At 37.6% G+C, this 22,777-nt stretch overlaps 1 protein-coding gene across 5 annotated transcripts in view; it reads left to right on the forward strand.

The window, feature by feature from the left end:
• Window positions 1–21,585, forward strand: part of CD274 (CD274 molecule) — a 30,768-nt gene extending 9,183 nt beyond the window's left edge. The window contains exons 1-7 of one of the 5 annotated variants that reach the window (XM_030877119.2): window positions 582–663; window positions 5,770–5,835; window positions 6,726–7,067; window positions 13,530–13,814; window positions 15,837–15,944; window positions 17,392–17,451; window positions 18,541–21,585. In XM_030877119.2, coding sequence (XP_030732979.1) covers window positions 5,784–5,835; window positions 6,726–7,067; window positions 13,530–13,814; window positions 15,837–15,944; window positions 17,392–17,451; window positions 18,541–18,563 — 870 coding nt within the window. In that variant the 5' untranslated portion in view covers window positions 582–663; window positions 5,770–5,783 and the 3' untranslated portion in view covers window positions 18,564–21,585. Of the gene's footprint in view, window positions 1–581; window positions 664–5,769; window positions 5,836–6,725; window positions 7,068–13,529; window positions 13,815–15,836; window positions 16,109–17,391; window positions 17,630–18,540 lie in introns of those variants that run through there. The other 4 variants (XM_060300909.1, XM_060300908.1, XM_060300906.1 and 1 more) reach the window with 4 other exon arrangements.
• The last annotated feature ends 1,192 nt before the right edge of the window (window positions 21,586–22,777 follow it).

Raw genomic sequence — 22,777 nt, forward strand, 5'->3', positions numbered from 1 at the left:
GTTATTTTAATGACAAAGCAATGATAGTTTCACTAGGTCGAGGAACTTTGAGGACGTGACAAAGTCCACGTTTTAAAAATATGTTTCCTATCACACACACCTACTTTCTAGAATAAAAACCAAAGCCATATGGGCCTGTCGTTTTACTTTCTTTATGTTGTAGATTTATAGCAAGTTATCAGGATGATCCGTTATCTTGTAAAAGCTTTTATCAGAAAGAGGGGAAACCGCATGGCAGAATTTAGAGTGTGAATTATGAAGGTAAAACCAACGTCTGAAATCTTTGCGATGATTTCGGACGTTGGTTTGTTTTTAAACATTGTTTAAAACATCAGATATGATTTGTTTTAATCTTTGAAGCTTTCCTTTTGAAAAGCTGATTTACGGGAAGCCGGACTTAAGTTTCACTTTTGGTTTCACTTATCTAACCTTTTATTCCAAAAATGAAAAATCCGCTTGTTTTCCAGATTACAAGTTTAGCGGCAGCGTAAGAAAATCCAGTCGGGGGCGTGGGGTGCTGACCCGGGGGCGGGACTGTCTGGCAGGGGTGGGCGGAGAACTCATCCACGCTAGCTCTTTAGCTGAGGGCCGCCGCGGGTGGTCCTCGCAGTCCCGGGCGCAGTGCCGAAGCCTCCCCGCCAGCCGAGAGTCTCCCGCCCGCAGGTAGGGAGCGTTCTCGCTCACTGGCCAGCATCTTTGGCCATCTCGCTGGGCACTTTAAAACGGAACGTCAACAGACCCTTTCTTTGGGATGGAGAGAGGAGAAGGGAAAGGGAAAGCGTGATGGTTTGAGTGCAGTAGAGCCGATTAAGGTTAATTGGAACAAGTAACAAGTTTAGCCTTTAGCTAGGGGGATTCAGTTTTGCTTATCCTGTAAGTACATATATGTTCCTGCGCGTTCACGAATGTGGTCCTGAGGTGGGTAACCGGGTCTAGAGGGAAATTCCTGGGTTAGAGGTCGGGACACCCGGGTCCCAGTCCACCTTTAGCTGCTCACTAGCAGTCTGATCTGTGTAAGTCATCACACCTGCAGCATTTCTTAAGGTCCTTTCCTGCTGTAAGAGCCAGGATACCCGAGCCCGAGTTCTTTGCTCTATCTGCTTTGAGGACTAAAGGAGTCCTGAAGGTGGAAGAGAGGAGCCTAAGGAAAAAAATGTTAAACATTTCTTAGCCACATTGAGCTTAGCCTATGTCAAAGTTCAGTTTGGATTTGTCTTAAAACACAGGGAGTCTTCACGTATCATTGTTCCACCTTGTTTTGTGCACCTAATGTGGCTGATTTTCTATGGATTAAATTGCTGTCTAAAAATGTGATTTTTTTTAATGGCTACATTCCATGGTGCTGGATAACCAAACAAAATTAATCCCCCATGCTGGACATAAAGATTATTTACAGTGGTTCACTATTTTAGCCATTCACTGAACATCATTGCATATAAATATCTGGGACATTGTTGATTATTTCTTTCGGATTAACTATTACAAGTATAACTACTTAATCAAAGTCTGAATGTTTTAACAGCCTTTTGATACAAATTGAAAATTTCCTTCCAGAAAGGTTGTGTCAGTTCACATTGACAGTTACCCAGCAGTTTTTAAGAACTGTGATACTCTAAAGAAAAAAATAGCCTTTTTTTCAGTTAAGTACAGTAGGCAGAGGTTACAGGACAATAGTTAGAGTGTGGTCTTAAAGGAAGCCACAGAAATACTATTGGGAATTGAAGTGACACCTGGGAAATGTACAAGAATATCTCAGTGTGACTGAGGGGAAGGAGAAAGGACACAGGGTTTAGTCGAGTTTAATAGAGTTTTGTATTTCATAGAGGTTTAAATAGATCAACTCGATCTGTTAATTGGGTAGGTTTTCAGCTTACTTGGAGACACATTTTCAAACTCTAGGAATTTTTAAAAATCAAATCATAGTACATATACATCAGGTAACAATCAAAGGAAACCCTGAACTAACAGATATCAAGACACTCCTTGCTTATACTTTTGAGAAAGAAAGCTTCAGTTCTTTTCCCTGTCTTTTCGTCCTACCCATCCTACCTTAGCAAGCTAGAGAAGTAGTATCAGCTCCATAGTGTTACACTGGGTTCCCCTAGGGACAAACCTGCTTCCCCATCCTGAATGAACCATCGCTTCTTCCCTAGTTCACATTTTCCTTGCTCTTTAAATGTCTCACTTCTTGTCTGGGAATTCAGATATACTGTCAGAGTTTCTTCCCTGAAGAAGATGTCAGTGTTCTCAGACCAACTGCCCTAATGTGGAGTTTAGAGGTCAAAGACCATGTCTGTTTACATGGTCCCTATCTATCTATCTATCTATCTACCTATCTTCCCTCCACTAACAACAACTGCACTCCAAGGGAATGGAGCCTTGGAAGAGGAGCTGTAATGAGGAATTAGGTAAATATCAGATCTAATCCATCACCTTCCAGTAAACTTTTATTACCTCTAAAATTTTCAACTAAATTCGTTAAGGGGTAGGAACTCCACCAGGGTATGCCATAAACATTGGAAAAGTTAGTTGAAATCCATGAGTGGATTTAATGCCCCTCTGTTTTATTCAGTTCTTTACTTGGAGTTAGGGGCATCTTAAGTTTTCTTCTGCCCAATAAATGTATTTGTGTTTATTATATCACATTAGTATTTTATAATTGTGGTATAATCAACTCTGGCCCAAGTAAAGGATAGGCAGATAGCTGCTGCAGCCTCATTTCAGCAACCTTTGTGTTCTCACAGTCCTGGCTGCCATCTCTGTTTCCAATGTACAGGGCAGACAGAAAGGAGTGAAATAAGAATTATGTACCTAACACTAGCAAGAGGATGATGATGATATTTTTTATTTTACCGTTTTTGTATGTGTATATCTATATGAACATGAAGGATTCATACAGGTTGATAAGAAACCAGTAAGATAAACAGGCCAAAAAATGATCATATAATTCATAAAAGAACTAAAACAATCAACAAACTTCAAGTTGTACTTTGTAATTAAATTAGAAAAAATATATATTTTAAACAAAACCAAGTGCTAAGTGAAGACCCAATGTAACTGGCACCAATTATCCACATGTATCAAGAACCAGGAAAATGTTCTTTGTCCTTGATCAACAGTTCCGCTTGAGGAAAATCTGTCCTCAGGGCCTAGCCTGGGACCTGGTACACAGTAGACACTTAACAAATATTTGCTGAATACACAAATACTTATATTTTTAAAACTGGAAACAATCCTTACCTAACAACAGGGAAACTAAACATTACGGGACCACTAAACAAGATACTTACAAATATCATGCAGTAAAATGGAAATTATTTGTCAAAATATTCAATGAAAAAATGGGTGTTATGTGTATAATTGTTCTTAAAAACTTCATGGGGAAAAGATTGGAACAAAAATATATACCGAAATGCTCACAGTGGTTGCAAGGTTTCTCAGCCTTGGCACTGTTGACATTTTGGGACAGATAGTTCTTTGCTGTGGGGGCTGTCCTGTGCATTGTAGGAGGTTTAGCAGCATCCCTGGCCTCTACTCACTAGATAGTAGCAACCCTCTCTCCACCCTATTTTGACAACTAAAGATGTTTCCAGGCATTACCAGATGCTCCCTGGGTTAAGTGATGGAATAGTGGGTGACTTTCCCCTTGTTTTCTTATTTGCCATAATGTGGTAATATTATTTTAATAATGAAGAAAAAACAGAAAAATAAACACATGCCATTATTCTACCTCAACTCTGATGTTTGGGGTTCTGGGGTTCTTTCCATTATACTACTCCATCTGCCAAACTCTCTGCCGCTTGGCAAGATGAAATGGTTCATTAAATTTTGTTTTTATTTTTTTCTAATAAAAATAAAACATATTCATTGGTTTGAAAATCTGGACACAGGAAAACACCAAAGAAGTCATTCACAATCTCATCTCCCTTTTCTTCTTTTTCTCCCATCCTTTCTTCCTTTCGAAAACTATAAAGAGATAAATACCTGACTATTCTTCCTTTAATTTCGTTCCTAGATATAATTACTGTCAGCATCTTGGTATGGATTTTTCTGTAAATTTCCATGTCTAAATATACACACACAGATTATTTCTTTTTTAAACAAAAGTGGATTTCTGCTACATATACTGTTCTGCAACTTACTTTCTACATCTTTACAAAGTCAATACATCTACATGTATTCTTTCCTTAATGGTATTACATTATATGGACATACCAAAATTTATTTAACCATTTAGGCTATCTAGGGTTTTCCCAGTTTGGGGCTGGTATTAGCAATGCTAATCCTTTGGCGTCTATTGTTACATGCATGTGTTTTTGTTTTTGTAAGATATATTTCTCAGAGAGGAAGTGAAAGCTAATATGACATATACATTTAAGATTTTAATGGAGATTACCAAATTGCCCTTCCAAAAAAGGTTATACAACTTCACATTCCTACCATTAGTGGGTAAGGAAACCCATTTGTTCATATCCTCAGAAATGCTAAATATTAGGAAACTTTATAATTTTGATCAAGCTAATAAGTGAAAAATGGTGTCTCATATCTTAAACTATTATTTTTTTCTTTATTGGTAAAATTGAGCATCGTTTCCTATGTTTAGATGTCATTTGTATTTCTTATTCTCTGAACTGTATATTAGAACCTTTGGCTCATTTTCCTGTTGGGTTGTGTGTACTTTTCTTGATTGATTTTTAGGAGCTATTTATATATGCATGACATAAATCTTCTGCCTTACATATGTGTAACATTGATTAATTGATCAATTGTGAGTTTTTGTATGTACACAAAGGTCGAAGAGACCCTAAGGCAGAAAGCTGGCTTTCTTCTCAAAATGTAAATGTATGTATTACATGAGAGAGAAAATACATTAATAAATAAACAGATTTGCTGAACTATAGAACAAATCTCTATTTACTCCTCTACTGGAATATATGCTCCTAGAGGAGAGTGACTTTTCTTTCCTGTTCACTGCTGTATCCCTAATGCCTAAATTAGTGCCTGGCACAGAAAAACTACTCAATCAATGTTTGCTGAATCAAAGAATTGGTAGAATTTCAAGCAGGATGACACAATGAAGTGTAGAATCTAGGCAGATACCCCTGAAAGAGGGCTGTGAGTGAGTCACATCTTAATGTGAAGTGGTTGAATCCAACTGTTTCTCCTTCTCACTCCCCCTGCTACTAGTGGAATCAGTTTATTGAGGAAATGGAATTTATAATTTGGGATAAGCAAAGGACGAAAGAGGAGATTTTAGAAGGATGGAACCTGAGGGAGAACTGGCATGGTTGGGATAATAATGTGGAAGGCTTGAATAGTTAAAGGGTAGGATGAAAGCTGCTAGTGGGGGGAAGAGGCATTGAAAGGTGGGAGATAATGGAAGTTAGATTCTCCTTGCTTTGAAATTTTGTATAGGGCAGGCTTGGATTTCTAGATATGTTACACTGCAGGAAAAAAACAAAAAGTAATTGAGAGGATTTGGGTGCAATATTTTCTTCTTGGTTTCTTTTGAGTGTACAAGTTTTTTTACAGGCCTTGTAATTAGAATTCTCATCATAGTACCTTTTTTTTTTCATTTAGCTTTATGTGGCTGTGGGATATTAAGTGAAGGTATTGAACTTCTAAATTCCCTGCTGTATTTCAGCACTTACAAATCAGTCATTGTCTGGTTATCAAAAGACAATTTCAATTACAACTGCCAAGTCCCATAATGTCTGGATATTCAATTATTGAGTAAAGCAGTTTTCTTTTTGTGTTTTCCATAATTAGGTCATTCCAGAAAGATGAGGATATACAGTATCTTTACATTCATGGCTTACTGTTGTTTGCTGAAAGGTAAGACACCAAATCCTTTCATTAGGTTCTATAATTTAAATATTTTAACTATAAGATAAAAACTGAAATAATAAAATAGATATAATTTTTGTAGAGAAGACATTCTATTTTTCCTTCATTATAATTCATAAACATATTTCATAGACCTATTTCAATGGACAAAGATATAGGGAGTATGGACACATCTAAAGAAACAAAATTAACCCATATCCATTTATCCATTACTCATTATCCATTATCCATTTCCCAAGGGTAATTACTTAAAATATCTGAGGAAATGGCCTATGTGTATACTTTTATATGCTTGTTTTAAACAAGCAGGATCATTCTATCCACCTTGCTCTATGACCTGCTTTTCCCAGTGAGTATATTCTAAGGAAGAATTATAGTGTACATGCAGTGTCAGGGTAACACAGTACTGGCATCAGCCTGAGACCCTCCCTAAATCTCTGTACTCATCTACCTCTGGCCAGACAACTGATTAAGAGTTTCAGGCAGTATGTAGAGAGGACTATTGGAATCTATGATTTAGACTATGTAAAAAGCAATGAGTGTCCAGTCAAAGGACATTCTGGGGATGTCCACATGAAACAAAGTATCCCTTGTTATAAACACCCCATTACCATGTAATATTTCTACAGTAGTGTATGTTTATGAATTTGGGGACTACAACTTGTTTAGCTAATTTTATTATTTTAACTCAGGAGTGAGATATACATCGTAAAACATGTCTCAAGCTCACTGGATAAAATATGTATTTCAGGGAAGTAAGTCCTTAAATGTAATTATCACATAAGTGATCAGATAAAGCTTTTATAAACCCTGCATTCATTCTATAAATTTTTTGAGGAATTTTCCGTCTTCTAAAGATTGGTCATCTTTCTTTTCAGCATTTACTATCACAGTTCCCAAGGACCTGTATGTGGTAGAATATGGCAGCAATGTGACATTGGAATGCAGATTTCCAGTAGACAAACAATTAAACCTGTTGGCATTAGTTGTTTACTGGGAAATGGAGGATAAGAAAATTATTCAGTTTGTGAATGGGGAGGAAGACCTGAATGTTCAACACAGTAGCTACAACCAGAGGGCCCTGCTGTTGAAGAACCAGCTCCCCTTGGGGAAGGCCGCACTTCAGATAACAGATGTGAAACTGCAGGATGCAGGAATTTACTGCTGCTTGATCAGCTATGGCGGTGCCGACTACAAGCGGATTACTTTGAAAGTCAATGGTAAGACCTATTACAGATAGACACAGCCTTTATTAAAACCATATCTCAGTGTTGAGAACTTTTCAATCTTGGAAGTCCAGCCTCACTTTCCACAGCAGCAGTCTGTTCATTCATTCATTCACATACTCATCCAATGAGCGTTGCTTGAGCACATCCTGTTTGATAGTCCCTGGAGATCCAGAGCCAAATGTGGCAGTCATGTTTCACAACATGTTCAGTTTTCCTAAAAATAAATTCCTAGGGCTTCCCTGGTGGTGCAGTGGTTGGGAGTCCGCCTGCCGATTCAGGGGGCACGGGTTCGTGCCCCGGTCTGGGAGGATCCCGCATGCCGCGGAGCGGCTGGGCCCATGAGCCATGGCCGCTGAGCCTGCGCGTCCGGAGCCTGTGCTCCACAACAGGAGAGGCCACGGCATGAAAGGCCCACGTACCGCAAAAAAAAAAATTAAAAAAAAAAATAAATAAGTAAATAAATTCCTAATCTTCACTTTTTTATTATTATAAAAGTAATATATATAAATATATTTTTTTTTTTCTTGCAAATAATTCGGAAACTGTGGAAGAGAATAAATGAACCACAAAAGTGTCTCTCCTCCCTTCACCACTATCTTCCATGGCATGCAAGGATAATAGTCACTATTTGTGTGTCCCTCCAAGAATTTTTAAATTCAATACTTATTTCTTAATTTTATGAGGTCTGCCAGCATTTTTTCTTTGAACCTCTCTATGTCAAATCCAAATAAATATATTAATGACAAACCCCATTGTAAGGTTCACATTCAAAAAGACTTGAAGTCAATCTATGAAGGCAAAAAATAATCATGTCAAGTATTGAATAAACTATTCTTCCTCAGAGACAGTATAAACTATGCTCACTAGGCATAAATTCATCTTAAAAATCTGTACCATTTTTATCTTGGAGTATTGAAGAGGAACTGTGTCAAATTCCTGGGTACTGACCTATAAATATGACATCAGGTCACCTGGATTCAAAGTTTTGGATTGCTTCTAGCTCAGTAAAGGAAAACACGTTAGCTGACCACCTCTGCTTTCACTGTTAAGATTCATAAAATTGAGAGCTGAAAGGATCCCAGGCAAGAGCAGCTAATCCAAACACCCAAAGAACAGCAATCCCCTGAAAGGATCTTCTACTCACATACTTCCTACAATGATACCCCTGTCATTTGGACCTTCCTTCTATAGCCTATTGTAATTACTTTCTGATATTGAGCTGAAATCTGCCATCTCTAGTCATAGTTTTGAGATTATCTGCTTGCTTCTTTTGTTTACATGGTGACCTTTTAATATGTGACTAGAATTAAATCATCATCCCCTGGTGTTTCTATTCCTGACCTAAGTACCATCAATCTGAATGTCAGGAATATAAATAGAAAAAGTTTACACTTATCATAAAGGGGTAACTAATCATTATAAAGTCAAAATCAAAATTATATAGGAATTAGGAGAAATGCATCTGTTTTATGGTACATTGCTGGGTCTCTAATTCTGGCTCAATTAATGCTACTGTTGTCAAAATGTCACTTGTCTTGTGAGGTAGATTTAATTTAATTGTATCTTACCATATGCTTCTCCATAACAGATATTCATGAAAGCAAGCTGATGGGATCCCAAGTTGGGATTTTTAACTTTTCTTCAGTCCATCAGCAAATATCAGGCATACTATGTTTCAAGGCATTAAAGAAATTATCAAGACTTAGCTCCATGAACAGCCAGCATTGCTGGATCTAGGGTAGGGAGGAAGAGCATAAGCCTGGCAGTCGGTTAGAAGGAAGTATAGAGTATATGTCTCTGCTTCCAGAAGAAGAGTCTCTCATCAGTCTTAGAGAGTATGCAGAGAGTGGAAAAGCTGTCCCTGTAGTGAAGAAGGGTGTTCTTCCAGGTTATCTGGGCTCTGTAATGTCCCTTGTGGATTTGTGATTTCCTTTGCTGTGGTTTGACACAATGGGAAATCTCTTGGCACTGATGGTTTTTCCAAGGAGGGGTCCTTGATGGAGCAAAGCAGATGACCAACCAGATTTGAGGATGTGATTTGTCTGACCATTCCATTTTGTACTATAAATTACTAATTTGGCATCCTAGTCCCACTCCATCTAGTTGTCATTTGCACATAGTGGTCTTGGAGGTCAAGTTGAGCTGCACTGAAAGCAAGTCAGCTACCAAGCTTCAATTGCACTGAGGCAGTGTCACCAAAGAAGTGTGGCCAGCTTGCATGAGCTTTACAACTCAGGGAAGTAGAACTCCTGAGTCACCTCCATATGCAAACGATTTCACAGTAACGCTGTCGGGCTTCGCTTCCCATCACTGCAAACATGTGGTAACACAGCTTCCCCATAGGGAGTTTACTCACCATGGGATTTTAAAGGTGAAGCATTTCAAAACTGAAATTTGAAAGAGTTTAGCTTTAGATTAACTCAATTATTATCCCTTTGGTGTTATTGCACCTTTCATGTTTGTTTAAATACCAGACTCTCAGGCATCTGACTTTCAGTTGAAAATGTTATTTTTCCTTAAACACTGAATCTAATAGCAGGGAAAATGAAGTGCCCATTTCTACTTTCAAGAACTTAAATGGGATGAGGCATTGAAAGAACAGAGTATGTATAGTTACCCTGATAAAGCCAATTTGTTCATATGGACCAAGGATTAACTGCTATCATTCTTCACCAACCCCATCTCTCCTCCAAATTCACCAACCAGCCCTGTTTAAGTTTTCCCTGTAGCATTAAATCCCCATCTAATATATCATGTAACATATCATATAAATGTACCTACATATTTTGTTTATTATCTCTCTCCTTCTTCTAGAATATATAGTCCACAAAGGCAGAGATTTCATCTATTTTATTTATTACTGTATCCCTAGGACTTGGCATATAAGAGTAGTAGGATGATAAGAACCCACAAAAATATATATGTTGAATGAATGAATGAATGGCATATTTCCTCAAATAGGATAAGCCTAAAAAATTTGAAACACGAACAGGTTTGGATACATGAAAATTTATTTCCAAGACTGTTCATCAGGAACTGTCAGTACTTTCTAAAGAATACCACATGAGTGCACTTTGCTAGTAGTAAGAAGAGGAAGAGCAGCTCTAGCAGTAAAAGCAGTAGTAATTAACACTTATATAGTACTTATGTGCCAGGGCCTATCCTAAGCACTTTGCCTATATTATCTCATTTAATCCTCAAGCGACTCTATGGAGTAGGAGCTTTATCATGTCTAAGATGCATGTTTTTCACATTTTACTATCTCTGAAATCTGAGTGTGTCTTTCAGTAGGTGACATCTTAAGAGTCAGTGATATGTGGTGGTATTCTTCTCATTTCATGGCTGAGCAAACTGAGGTCCAAAGAAATTAAGTAATTTGCCAAGTTCATTAAACTATTAAGTGATGAAGCCAGGTTCTAAACTCAAGCAATCTGTCTCTGAAGTCTGTGCCCTTAACAACCAGGTTTATTTCCTGTATTTGTACCTCCAAAGTGTGTATTGAGTTGTATTTTTTTTTTTTTTGCGGTACGCGGGCCTCTCACTGTTGTGGCCTCTCCCATTGCGGAGCACAGGCTCTGGACGCATAGGTTCAGCGGCCATGGCTCACGGGCCCAGCCGCTCCATGGCGTGTGGGATCTTCCCGGACTGGGGCACGAACCCGTGTCCCCTGCATTTGCAGGCGGACTCTCAACCACTGTGCCACCAGGGAAGCCCTGAGTTGTATATTGACTTCAAAACTACTGTTAGCTTTTCGTTGTCCGGATGTAATAGTTGCATTAGAACATGTGTACGCTAGATCTAGTAAACCAGGAGTCTGCAAATGTTTTCGATTACCTACCCCATTAGTAAAGCATGTTAAACTAATATATGTATGTGTGTGTTTATAAAGAATGTACTTGTGCTAATATATGTTATATCATCAGAAATTGACATTTTTTAAAGGCAAAAGAAATTGAATATCACCAATTTCATATGGTTCAACATAATACATTGCACATTCTATAAATGTACAAAAATAGAAATTTTAAAAATATGAAATGAAAATTTAATAAACAATATTTTCAGTCTTACTAATTATGATGCTTCACTATAGTTAGCTAATATTTCAAGGCATAATATATCTTAGGTGAAATTTCGCATTAACAAAAATGGATGGTCTTGACAATCTTAAGGTTTTTTTAACCAATGCCTTGTCAGATCCAATTAGGTACTTGTTGTTTTACTTCATAAAGTCATGGTAAGAAGTATCACTCTTGCCATTTCCTTTTGGTTTTTGCTTGATTTATTGGTAATATATCCAGTCCTCAGTTTCTTTGTGGGAAACCTTTTAATTAGTTGTTCATTTTGTAAGCAGGTTAGTTTAGTTAAAATTAGATGAGAGAGACTTCCCTAGTGGTCCACTGGCTAAGACTCTGCACTCTCAACGCAGGGGGCCCAGGTTTGATCCCTGGTCAGGGAACTAGATCCCGCATGCCACAACTAAGACCCGACACAGCTAAATAAATAAATATTTAAAAAGAAATTATATGAGAGAACCTGAATATCTGTAATAATCCCAAACAAGTCACTGTCCTCCCTTAGGTGTTATAAAACTCCCCTATTCCTTTAAGACAAAGTGAGGCCCAGTGTCAATCAGTAAATCTCATTAAGCTTAGATTATTTCTTAATTCTTTTGATAAAAATACATATAAGTGGAGGTTCTAATATTTTCTTATTAAACCCAAATACATGTGCTCCACTTGAGAGACTAATAAAATGGGTATTTAATCAGTGAGTAGAATGAATCCGCTAATTTGTTGGGCCGTTAACGGTATAGTACATTTATACATATGCCCAGGCATGAAACAACATTCTTCTTTATTCTTATTCCATTAAAAATAATAATCAAAGGGTAAAAAAGCAAACATTTTACCCTTAAAGTTTACTATTCACTCTGATTTTAGGCTTGGAATTTTAATTGTCCAAAAATCAAGCTATGTGCTATATGAATTAGAACCTGTTATGGTAATATTATTTCATGAGGTATAATCAGTGGATTCCTTTTTAAAAGAATGCTTAAATATAATAGATAAAGGTTGAGGATTCAAGTACTCATGAGAACCATTATTTATATGTTTTGAAATTGTAATTATGTTGATTTCCAATGTTTTCATTGAACATAATATCATTATTTCAGTTTTGTTTGATCCTGGCTGTATTGTATTAAAGCTCTGTGAATATATCATATCACAAAGCCATTGTTGTGTCTTTAGTAAAGGAATGGAAAATTAAGGCTCTAGGTGGACCATTAGTGGTTACACTAAAATATTAGGAGTAAAATAAAAATTGTGCCAACAGAATAATAACATGTTAACATACTTATCATGAATAAACATGAAAAAGTTCTTAGGCATTGTAAATGCACTAAATAATCTACTAGAATATTTAGTACATCTACTAGAATATTTAGTACATTTAATCCTAAAAGGGTCCCAAACTTACGATCTAAAATTTAATCTAAGTTTCTTCCTTGAGTATAATTAAATGATTTATTAAAATAACCAGCATAAAAAGTTTAAAAAATAAGTATCATAATATGGTATTCTAGATGAGCTCCTAGAACAGAAAAAGGACATTAGGGAAAACTAGTGAAATGGAACAAAGTATAAAGTTTAGTTAATAGTACTGTACTAATGTTGGTTCCTTAGTTAGGATGAAAGTACCATGGTAATGTAAGATGGTAACAATAGAGGAAACGGGAGAGGTATGTGGGCACTCTGTACTATCTTTGCAACTTTTCTGTAAATCTAAAACTATTGTAAAACTTTTTAAAATGCATTTAAACTTTAAAAATTATCATGCAGGGAACACGTATCCACTTTTACAATGACGTTATACTATTTTCATACCTAATTTCTTATCATTTACCTAAAATTGGAAAAGTGAATGGCCCATCAAAATGAGATTTTCTGTTTATTAAATAAAGTCTAAGAAAACAGTACTGACCAGCTGGAGATGTTCATGTTTATAAAGACAGCTTTACATCAACAAAGAGATAATAAATTTAAGTATTTGGCCCTTTGTAAAAACTGTAAAACTTTACTGCGAAACATATAAAGACTTGAGTAAATGGACAAACATATTTTATATTTAGATAGAAAGACTACTGGTTTAAAGATGACAATTCTCTTTTAATTAATCTATACATTTATCAATACTTTGAGCTCAATAAAAATAGCAATATGTTTTTTATAGCAAGGTAGTTGTTCCTTTAAGCCCAAACTTGGCCCAAGTATGAGTGGAAGAGTTGAGGCAGAACTACCAGGCATTCCCCACTGCTGAAACATCTGAAAATTAAGCTTATTTCTCTGAGAACAGCCTGGACTGGTATTCTTTCTAAGGTAGACAAGACCAAGCCACATGTCTAGTTCTGTGCTAAGTGAAAGCCATGCCTTCTTTTTGCTCATGACCTAGCTTCATACCGCAAAATCAACCAAACAATTTCTGTGGATCCAGTCACCTCTGAACATGAACTAATGTGTCAGGCTGAGGGTTACCCTGAGGCTGAAGTCATCTGGACAAGCAGTGACCACCGAGTCCTGAGTGGCAAAACCACCATTACCAGTTCCAAGAGGGAGGAGAAGCTTTTCAATGTGACCAGCACACTAAGAATCAACACAACAGCTAACGAGATTTTCTACTGCATTTTTCGGAGATTAGGTCATGAGGAAAACAGTACAGCTGAATTGGTCATCCCAGGTAATATTATGAATGTCTCAATTAAAATGTGCCTAGTACTGTCCCTTGGTACCTAGCCTGATGCCTGCTCATTGTAAGCTTTCATTGTTTGTTGAATGAATGAATAACACTGTATTTACAAAATGCATCCTACTTCCTCACCTCCATTCGTCCAAGTCATATTGCAACTTAATAAACATTCAGCAAATATTTATTGAATATGTGGTACGTGCCAGGCATTGGGGACTCAGTTAACACTCTCCAGGAAGTAGATAATAAAACAGGCAATCTCATTTTATGTAGGACATGCTCTTGTGGCTGGGGGATCTAGGGCAGCACCTGAGAGGAAGACTCAACTCAGACCAAGTTTCAGGAATCCAAATCTGAGCACATCAGAGCTGTTTCCTTCTTTCCAGGGTTTCTGTGGCAGGAAGCAAATGGAATGTACTTTCCTATCTTATTCCAAATGGGAGAGATCCTTCCTCCCCATCTGCCTCCTCCAAGGTAGTCTGCTTAGTGCGTAAGATATAAGGCTGTGTGTCCCTTGACTTCTGTGTGTTTCACTTTTCTTATATAGTTATAACCTATTGGGCAATACCATCATAGGAATACATGAGCTACGGTGTATGAAAATAATTTGAGACTCTTGTTTGCGCAGAATCAACTATTTTATTTTTATCTCACTCTCCTATAGAAGTGGGTAAGGCAGGATACAGTCTAGTGAGAGGCTCAGACCTTTAGAGAAGGCGAGCTTGAGAGCATGATGTTAATATTGGTTTGGCCAAAAAGTTCGTTCGGTTAGTGAATCCGTTGTTCAATGAAGTTCTTCGTGAAAATGAAAAATGTGTCTTTTATTTTTACTTAAAAGCGAGTGAACTTTTTGGCCAACCCAATATAAACCCAGAGGTTTATATTGTCTGCTTCTCAGAGGCACTTCTCACCACTCTCTCCCCCACTAGATGTTGAAAGTAAAGCTTAGGTACTTCAGAGAAAACAAATAAAAAATTGAATAGAAAAGGTAAACAATAGGAAAAAATAATCCAGGGTGGTCCTATGAACAAAAAGAACAAAAGAAGTTTAGAAAATTAAAGAGATGCTCTTACTGGGGTGTGAATCACTTTGGTAGGAGCTGCATTAGTATAATAGGTTCCTGTCATTTAAAAGCTATTTTATGATAACTTACTTGTGGGAAGACCTAGGGTTAACTCACCTAACTGCTCAGAATCTGTTTCCTCATCTGTAACCTGGGGATTTAAAAAATAAAAAATGGCACACCTAATTCATAAAGTTATTAACAGGCTCTGTAAACTGCAAGCTACTAGAGAAAAGCTGACTACAGCTTTAAAGCTTGAACTAGGTAGTCATGGATCATGGCTAATGGTGGGAGGTGGGAGTTAGCAGTCTCTGAGCATCATGTGCCATAAGACCCCTTTTCTTCCTGCATGGGACTGGAGACAGGTTGGTGAGAGGTGCCAATGATTAGATGTCCCAAGATGTTCAAACTGTGGAGAAAGAAAAGATAGCAAACAATGGTCCCAATCATGGCCACAGATATGGGGAAGCAGGAGCTCTTTGACAATGCCAGTTGGCCTTCATGTTCCATCTTTGCCATGTGCAGTAGGCTGCTACCTTTTATATTAAGGAATGCAGGAAGTGAAATAATAAAGGCTACCATATAATATTGAGTTGCCACTCCCTGTGAAAAGCACTTTATAAACATTAGCCTCACAAAAATTTCATTAGCATTTCCATTTTTTAGGCTGGTTAAAGGACTTACTGGAGATCTCAAAACTAGTGAGTGGCAGCGGAACTTAACCCCAGGTTCATCTTTCCAAAACTTGGGCTGCTTCCACTTTTCCATGCTGCTCCCATTTTCATATCTGAGGTATCTCACCATTCCAGCCACTCACTGGAAAGGAACTTATGGTATTTAAGAAAATTAACCTCATACTATCCTAAATTAAGCTTCAAAGATGATTATTCTCTTGCCCTTCCAAAGAAGATTTTATCTTTAGTTTCTTTTTATTTTGTTTTGTTTTTCAGAACCATATCCAGATCCAGCAAAAAAGAGGACTCACTTGGTGATTCTGGGAGCTCTCCTGTTGTTCCTTAGTGTAACCCTGACAATCATCTTCTATCTAAAAAGAGATGGTATTTCCTTTATTGTAATAGTCTGCATTGGGGTTGAGGAGAAGTGTATGAGAGTGCTACTGTTGTCACAATGGCACTTAGTGGGCAGAGCCAGGGATGCTAAATCTCCTGTAATCTGCAGAACAGTCCCATGTAACAGGGAGCTTTTCTACCCAAAATGCTAGAGGTGCCCCCAGCAGGAAACAGTGATTTATCAAATGGTTTCCTATTAGCTTTCCCTTCCAGGGCCAACTTTCAGTTATGCAAAGTAGGTTTTTAGTTACTGTTCTGCAGTATCACTTTCATTGAAGGGCGGCAGTGAACACTTGTAGTAACCTTTCCAAGGGGGTGAGAATTGGATCATGGCTGCAAGCAAACCTGACTTGCCTCTGCAAGGTAGCACAAAGACACTCCACTGTTTAATAGCAATTATAGTGAAGCTGTACAGGATTGCTGGGTGAAGATCGTGAGAGAAAGGTTGTGTATGGAGGTTGAAGAAGACCAAGTGTTAAACAATTTCTTTCCGTCATGCAAATAACCACAGACTTACAGAAGAGAAAAAGCTAAATGCCTGTTGGTTTCAGTTCAATTTGTCAAGCATTAGTTGCACTGTTATATTGAGCTGGTTTCTGGGACCTTTAAATAATAAAAATAGTTCTTTATGGAGAGCAGTGATACTTTTACCATAGAGTAGTTTGCAAGATTTCTGGCTGAGGGTGTTATATAGATTTTAAAATAATTTTGATGTGTGTATTTCTCTATTTACCCAAGGGGGCAATTAAAATTCAGGGAAACGTGGCTATTCAAATAATTTCCTTTCATTTTAAGATGATTCAGAGCGAACATTTCCCCAGTACTTTGAGAAGTACACCAAAGGATCTGATGATGATCTGTGTATAGAGTTATCTGATGACAAATAGGGAAGTGGAAAATGGAAGGGAATTCCAATAGTCGTTGAGAAATTCCCTACAACCCCTTAACAGGTGGGTGGATCTGGGAAAGTGGTGTAATTGAGGGAGTGGAGGTCAGCTTCTCCTAATGAACAAGTACTTAACAGAACTGAGACAGCCAGAGTATAAGGATCAAGTTTCAGTGATAGGAAGACCTGAGATGGCTTTGATTTGTCCAAGGAAGTGGCTGTGGCCAACTTGCATTTCCATGTGAAAAATAATTAGTTGGCATTAGAAACGACTAGATAACCAGCGTATAATAAAGTATCTCAGAATATGGTACATCTCTGGGGGAAGAATGGAAAATATAAGTATATACTCCTGAATAAAATCTAGAAAATTTTGAATTAATTAAACTGTTGAATTTACCTCAGGGGTTGGGACTCCTGGAATATGGAAGTCTACCAGATTTCCTAAGGGATTAAAAATGTTTCATAGGAACCTGGGATTTAAACTTGAGTCACTGTGTGGGATGTAGAGTTGTGTTATATGGAAATAAAAATAATTTTTTTTTCAAGTGGAAGTGATGGATATGGAAAAATGTGGCACCCGAGATATGAACTCAAAGCAGCAAAATGGTAAGAATATTAGCAGGGATCGGAAGTTGAAGGAAAAGTAAACAAAAAGTTAAAGAACAAGGAGAAGGCTATCAGCCATAATCTCCCCTCATTTTACAGAATGCTGACTGTTGGAACTGCCAGCTCCTCTTTGCCTCACAACTCTGATATAAGAACTATTCCCACAGTCTGAGATTTAGGGATGGCAAAGGAGAGTAGAGGGATGGCTCTTTGCGGAGGTGGGGGAAGGAGGCAGCTTCTCTCTGTTAGGTTTCTATTGCTCTGCATCCTAACATCTCCCTGCAACAGGGGACCGAAGTGATTTATGTGGATGGGTGATAGATAGATGGATGGATGGATGGATAGATAGATAGATAGATAGATAGATAGATAAAACGTGTATCAGGCACTGTGTGTACTGCTTCATGTGCAGTACTTCAATCTCCTCCCTCCACAAAATCAAAGAGAATTTATTTATTTATTATCCTAGGATAATACTAGGATTATTCCCATTTTATAGTAGAGAAAACAGAGCGTCAAGAAGATAATATAAATTACCCAAGAACACAAATCTGGCAAAAATAAGGCGTTGGGGCCCACTAGCCTGACTATAGAACCTTACTCTTAACCTGTTCACTTAAATCCATTCCACAACAAATGTCTACATTTGTAGAAGTCCACAAAGACCTCACCCAGATGATTGAACTAAGAGGAAAGTTATATTAAGGTTTCTAATTCTTATTAATGTAATTAGAAACCACACTTCACAATGAGCCCAAGTTTAAAGTAGTCTAATTACCTTGGACAAGCTCAGGCATGTTTCGTTATATAGTCCATAGCACTCATTTGTGTTGTAAAGCTAATTAATGAGTGTTGTTTGGAGCATCCTAGGGTGACAAACCATCCCAGTTTGCCCAGGACTAAGGGTTTTCTCAGAACATGGGTCTTTCAGTTTCACAACCAGGACAGTTCCTGGCAAACCAGGATGGTTGGTTACACTTTATCATGTAAGGGGAATTGGACATAAATATAATATGCTTCTTTCTCTTATTGCAAGTTTATTATATCATCTAGCAAATATAACTTATGTTTCTCATTTTCACTCTCCAGATACACAATTTGAGGAGACGTAATCCGACGTTGAAACTTCTGATCTTAAAGCAGGGATTCTCAGCCTGTGGTTTGAGTTCGTCAGGGCTAGGCATGACCAGAGGCATGCAATGGGCCAGTGGGCTGCAGATGATGTAGAACTTAAAAGGCCCAAGCTCTGAAAATGGAAGCTGGGAAAGAAGAAGAGAACAAAGGAAGAAGGAGTAAAAAAGGTAGCCTTAGCCTGGAAGGAAACCTTGGTACTTCAAAATGACTGGGAGACTCATCAATGCATATGAAAAGGAGAAAGGACACTTCTGAATGATAAATCTCCATGCAAATTATCCATCACTCATCCTAGGAAAACAGGTTGAGATTCCCTGATTTAATGGTCAGTTCCTGCAGAAGTGCCCTTTGCCTTCACTCAGTGTTGATTTGTCTTCTGGGTAATTGAGAGTCCCAGTGTTGCAACAGTACTTAAGTATGAGTTATTTTTATTTATTTTAAGTCTGTGGGGTCTTGTCATGTGAGTGTGGTTGTGAGTGATTTCTTTTGAAGATATGCTGTATTAGAAGTTAAAATTATGTCACCAGACCAAACTTACTGCTTGATGACTTGTGTGTGTCCAGCAAAATATAGTATTTGTAAGTTGCTTGATATCCTCTATAACTATCAGTACATAGGAACCATAGAGAACAAACCATTGGTTTGTATAGGATATTACCTTATTTAACCCATTGATACTTTGACTGACTTGGATAATCTTATTCTCAGACCTCAAAGTAAGATACATTACCAAAATATGTTACGTTTAAGTATCAGCTTTACAACTATGTGTACACATAATCTCATTTCATTCCTGTAGCAGCTGTGTTGTAGCAAGCACTATTCTACCCATTTCACAGCTGAGGGAGCAAAGATAAAATAACGTGCCCAAGACAATAAACAGCAGACCTCAGATATCCGAGACTGTCACCCACTGTCCTTTTATTTCTTTCTTTTAATTAAGGTGTAGTTGATTTACAATGTTGTGCCGATCTTTGCTGTACAGCAAAGTAACTCAGTTATACACATATACACATTCTTTTTAATATTTTTTTAATTAAAAAATTTTTTTACCCACTGTCCTTTTAGAATACAATTTACAGCTCTGTTTTACTTTAAGAAATTCATTCATTCAGTGAACATTTAGGAAGCGCCCTACCATGTTAATCACTGTGCCAGGCAGAGTATACAGATGTGAGCAAGATAAAGCACTTCCCCTCGAGGAGCTCATAGTATCATGGGGACAGCAGTAAGAAAATGTATTGCTACAACATGGTGCATTATCATAGTATACGGTGTTCGAGGAGAATGCTTGTATGAGGAGGAAAGTCTAGAAATGCTGCCGAAGGAGGGGACGCTCTGGGTAGCCAGCCAGTGTGTTCCTGGACAGTTGAAAATACTTAAACATTTTAATAATCAAAGCAATTTTAGTTTATGAGATGTCAGATTTTTTAAAACTGTGGAAAACAGCTCTTGAATTCCTTTTCTATGACTATATTTACCCCTGATTTGTTTGCCTTTGCCATGCAATTTGATGTTTATTTATATAGTGCCTAGTATTGTCTAGCAGTTTTCTTTTTTATTTAAATGCAATTGAATTTTGAATTCATACTTTTTTATGATTCAAATTCAAAAAGTGCAGTAGGAGACATTAAAAAGTCTCTATTCCATCCTCCTACTCATCTAGTTTCCAGAAGCAACAACACTTGTCTTTTGTTTATTTGTCTTCTAAAGATATTCTATGAACATATGTGGAAATGTTTGTAAAATGTGTATATATTTTTAGTTTTTGCTCTTTTTCACATAAGTAGTAATGCATTATGCGTCTTCTGTGCCCTTTGCTATTTTTATTTAATATACTATTTCTTATGTAGTAGACAGAACAAATTTTAAGTTCCCAGTGGCTGGGTACTATGTCTTGTTTGTTCTAGGTCATCTTTTCCATAGTCTCTTAGTATCTTTCATATGATGTAGTACATACTAAAGAGTTACTACATCTACATTTAGACAACCAGCATTTGTCGAGTACTTGCTCTATGACTGTGTTTGGATTTGGTTTATTTTGTGTTTCTCAAAGAGAGAATGTGTTTCTCAAAATGGATTTTCCAGGGTACATGGGGTCAACCTGGCTCTAAAGGATGACTTTATTGCTAAGTCTGTATGACAGAATCATGTCTGGAACTTGTTTTTTTTCTGTTTTCTCTTGAGTATAAACTTGAATTCGGGGCTTCCCTGGTGGCGCAGTGGTTGAGAGTCCGCCTGCCGATGCAGGGGACGCGGGTTCATGCCCCGGTCCGGGAAGATCCCACATGCTGCGGAGCGGCTGGGCCCGTGAGCCATGGCCGCTGAGCCTGTGCGTCCAGAGCCTATGCTCCACAACGGGAGAGGCCACAACAGTGAGAGGCCTGCGTACTGCAAAAAAAAAAAAAAAAGAAACTTGAATTCAATGTTGCACTTGCAAAATTACATGTTCTTTTTGGAAATTCCAGTCAAGTACCTTGACCCTAGACCTTCATCTGTGCCAGAAAAGGCCTGTGATGCCTGTGAGCTGTGCCTGAACCCTTGAGTCCCACCAGTTCTCACCACTACACAGACCTCCTAATACATTGCTTTCCAAAAGTTCAGATGCCCTCTCAGGAGGTCCCAGAGTATTTCTTCCCTCTTGGCCATTTACCTGGATCACTGACAAGGAAGACCGTCTTTGCTTTGCCACATGTCAAGGCTGAAGAAACAGAATCTCCAATAGAACTTTTCCTGTTATCTTTTTGTACATGTTCATTTGCACAATATCCCTTGTTTGAGTGACAGTATCCTTTGTTTGAGTGACAGTATCCTTTGTTTGTGTGAAGTACAAGTGAGGATTCTGGTTCAGCAAGACGTAAAGTCTATTTACTCCATTCCTAAATCTTAATGCCTTCTTGTGGTATGGGATTTGTAAGGCACTTTATCCCTTTGTCTTGTGTTTCATTGTAAATGATACAGGCAGAGATGATATCTAGTTCTGCAGTGGATTGTCACTGTTTACACCTGCATTAATTTAATAAAATATTCTTATTTATTTTGTTCTTCAGTGCACCCACATATCTATTTTCTTGTTTTCTATATGTTTTATAAGACCATTCCCAGTTCAACATCCCGATGGAGACAGTTACTTGTAACATCTTCAGCTACCTTCCTAGTTCTTTTTTTCATAGCTTCTATGTTTATACAGCATACTCTTGCATCCTGTGTGATGAAAAAATATCAAAAGAATTTTTTAAAGAATGCATTGAAAATTTTCATCCTTTCTCACTTGATAGCTTCCTTTAGGACAATACCAAGAAAAGAGTCAAAATTGTGTTGTCCAAGTTGAAGATCTGAGGGAAGGGAGATGGGAGAGGAGTGGTCTTCAAGAGAACTATAGGGAAATGAAGGGGCTTTCCTTTACGAGAGTACTCTTCTCAGATCAGTAGATATGGATATGCAAGCCCATGCATACGAAGCTGGATGTATTTCAATCATGCGGTTCTGAAAAGGAAGTGAGAAACCTAGATTGAAGTCAAGTTGAGGATTAAGGCCTGGTTCAGGGTGGGACAGTATGAAGATTTAATGTCAACTAATTTAATTACTTAGTCATCAGGCTTACTTTAAAGAGACTTTTGATCATTTCTCTAAACCAGACACTCTCAAAAGATAATGATGACTATTTCTAAGAATATGTCAGATTCTAGATGGTTCTAAAGAAAGAGTATCAGTATCTTTGTAGAAATGATGATGATATAATGTTTATGCCACTGCTGGGCAATGAAAGCAATAAAAATGCATGGTTGGCATCAGTATATTTCACCTTTCTGATCAATCTTCCTGGCTGGCTTTGGTGGTCATGGTTCTGGATGGACTTTTGTGACACTGGAAGGGTCCATACTGTAGGAAAGTTAGCTTGAAAATGTACCATAAGCTGTCATTAAGCTTTTACTCCAATCCCTTTTACAAGCATGTGACTATCTGCCATAAGTGGACCAAATATATTTTTATCTAAATATTTTAGAAAATTATAGATTATTACTATTTTAAAACTTAGAATTCAAAATTAGCTTTTTCACTGTAGATATCCCTGACCAAATTTGTGAAGGTAGATACATGCCATTTTCGTACTTTTTTCCTACTCCAGGCCCACAAAGTTTCAAGGGAATTAATACTACAAATCAAATTACCCCTATATAAATTAAATATT

This window comes from Globicephala melas, chromosome 6, assembly GCF_963455315.2.
Source record: "Globicephala melas chromosome 6, mGloMel1.2, whole genome shotgun sequence".
Taxonomy (NCBI): domain Eukaryota; kingdom Metazoa; phylum Chordata; class Mammalia; order Artiodactyla; family Delphinidae; genus Globicephala; species Globicephala melas.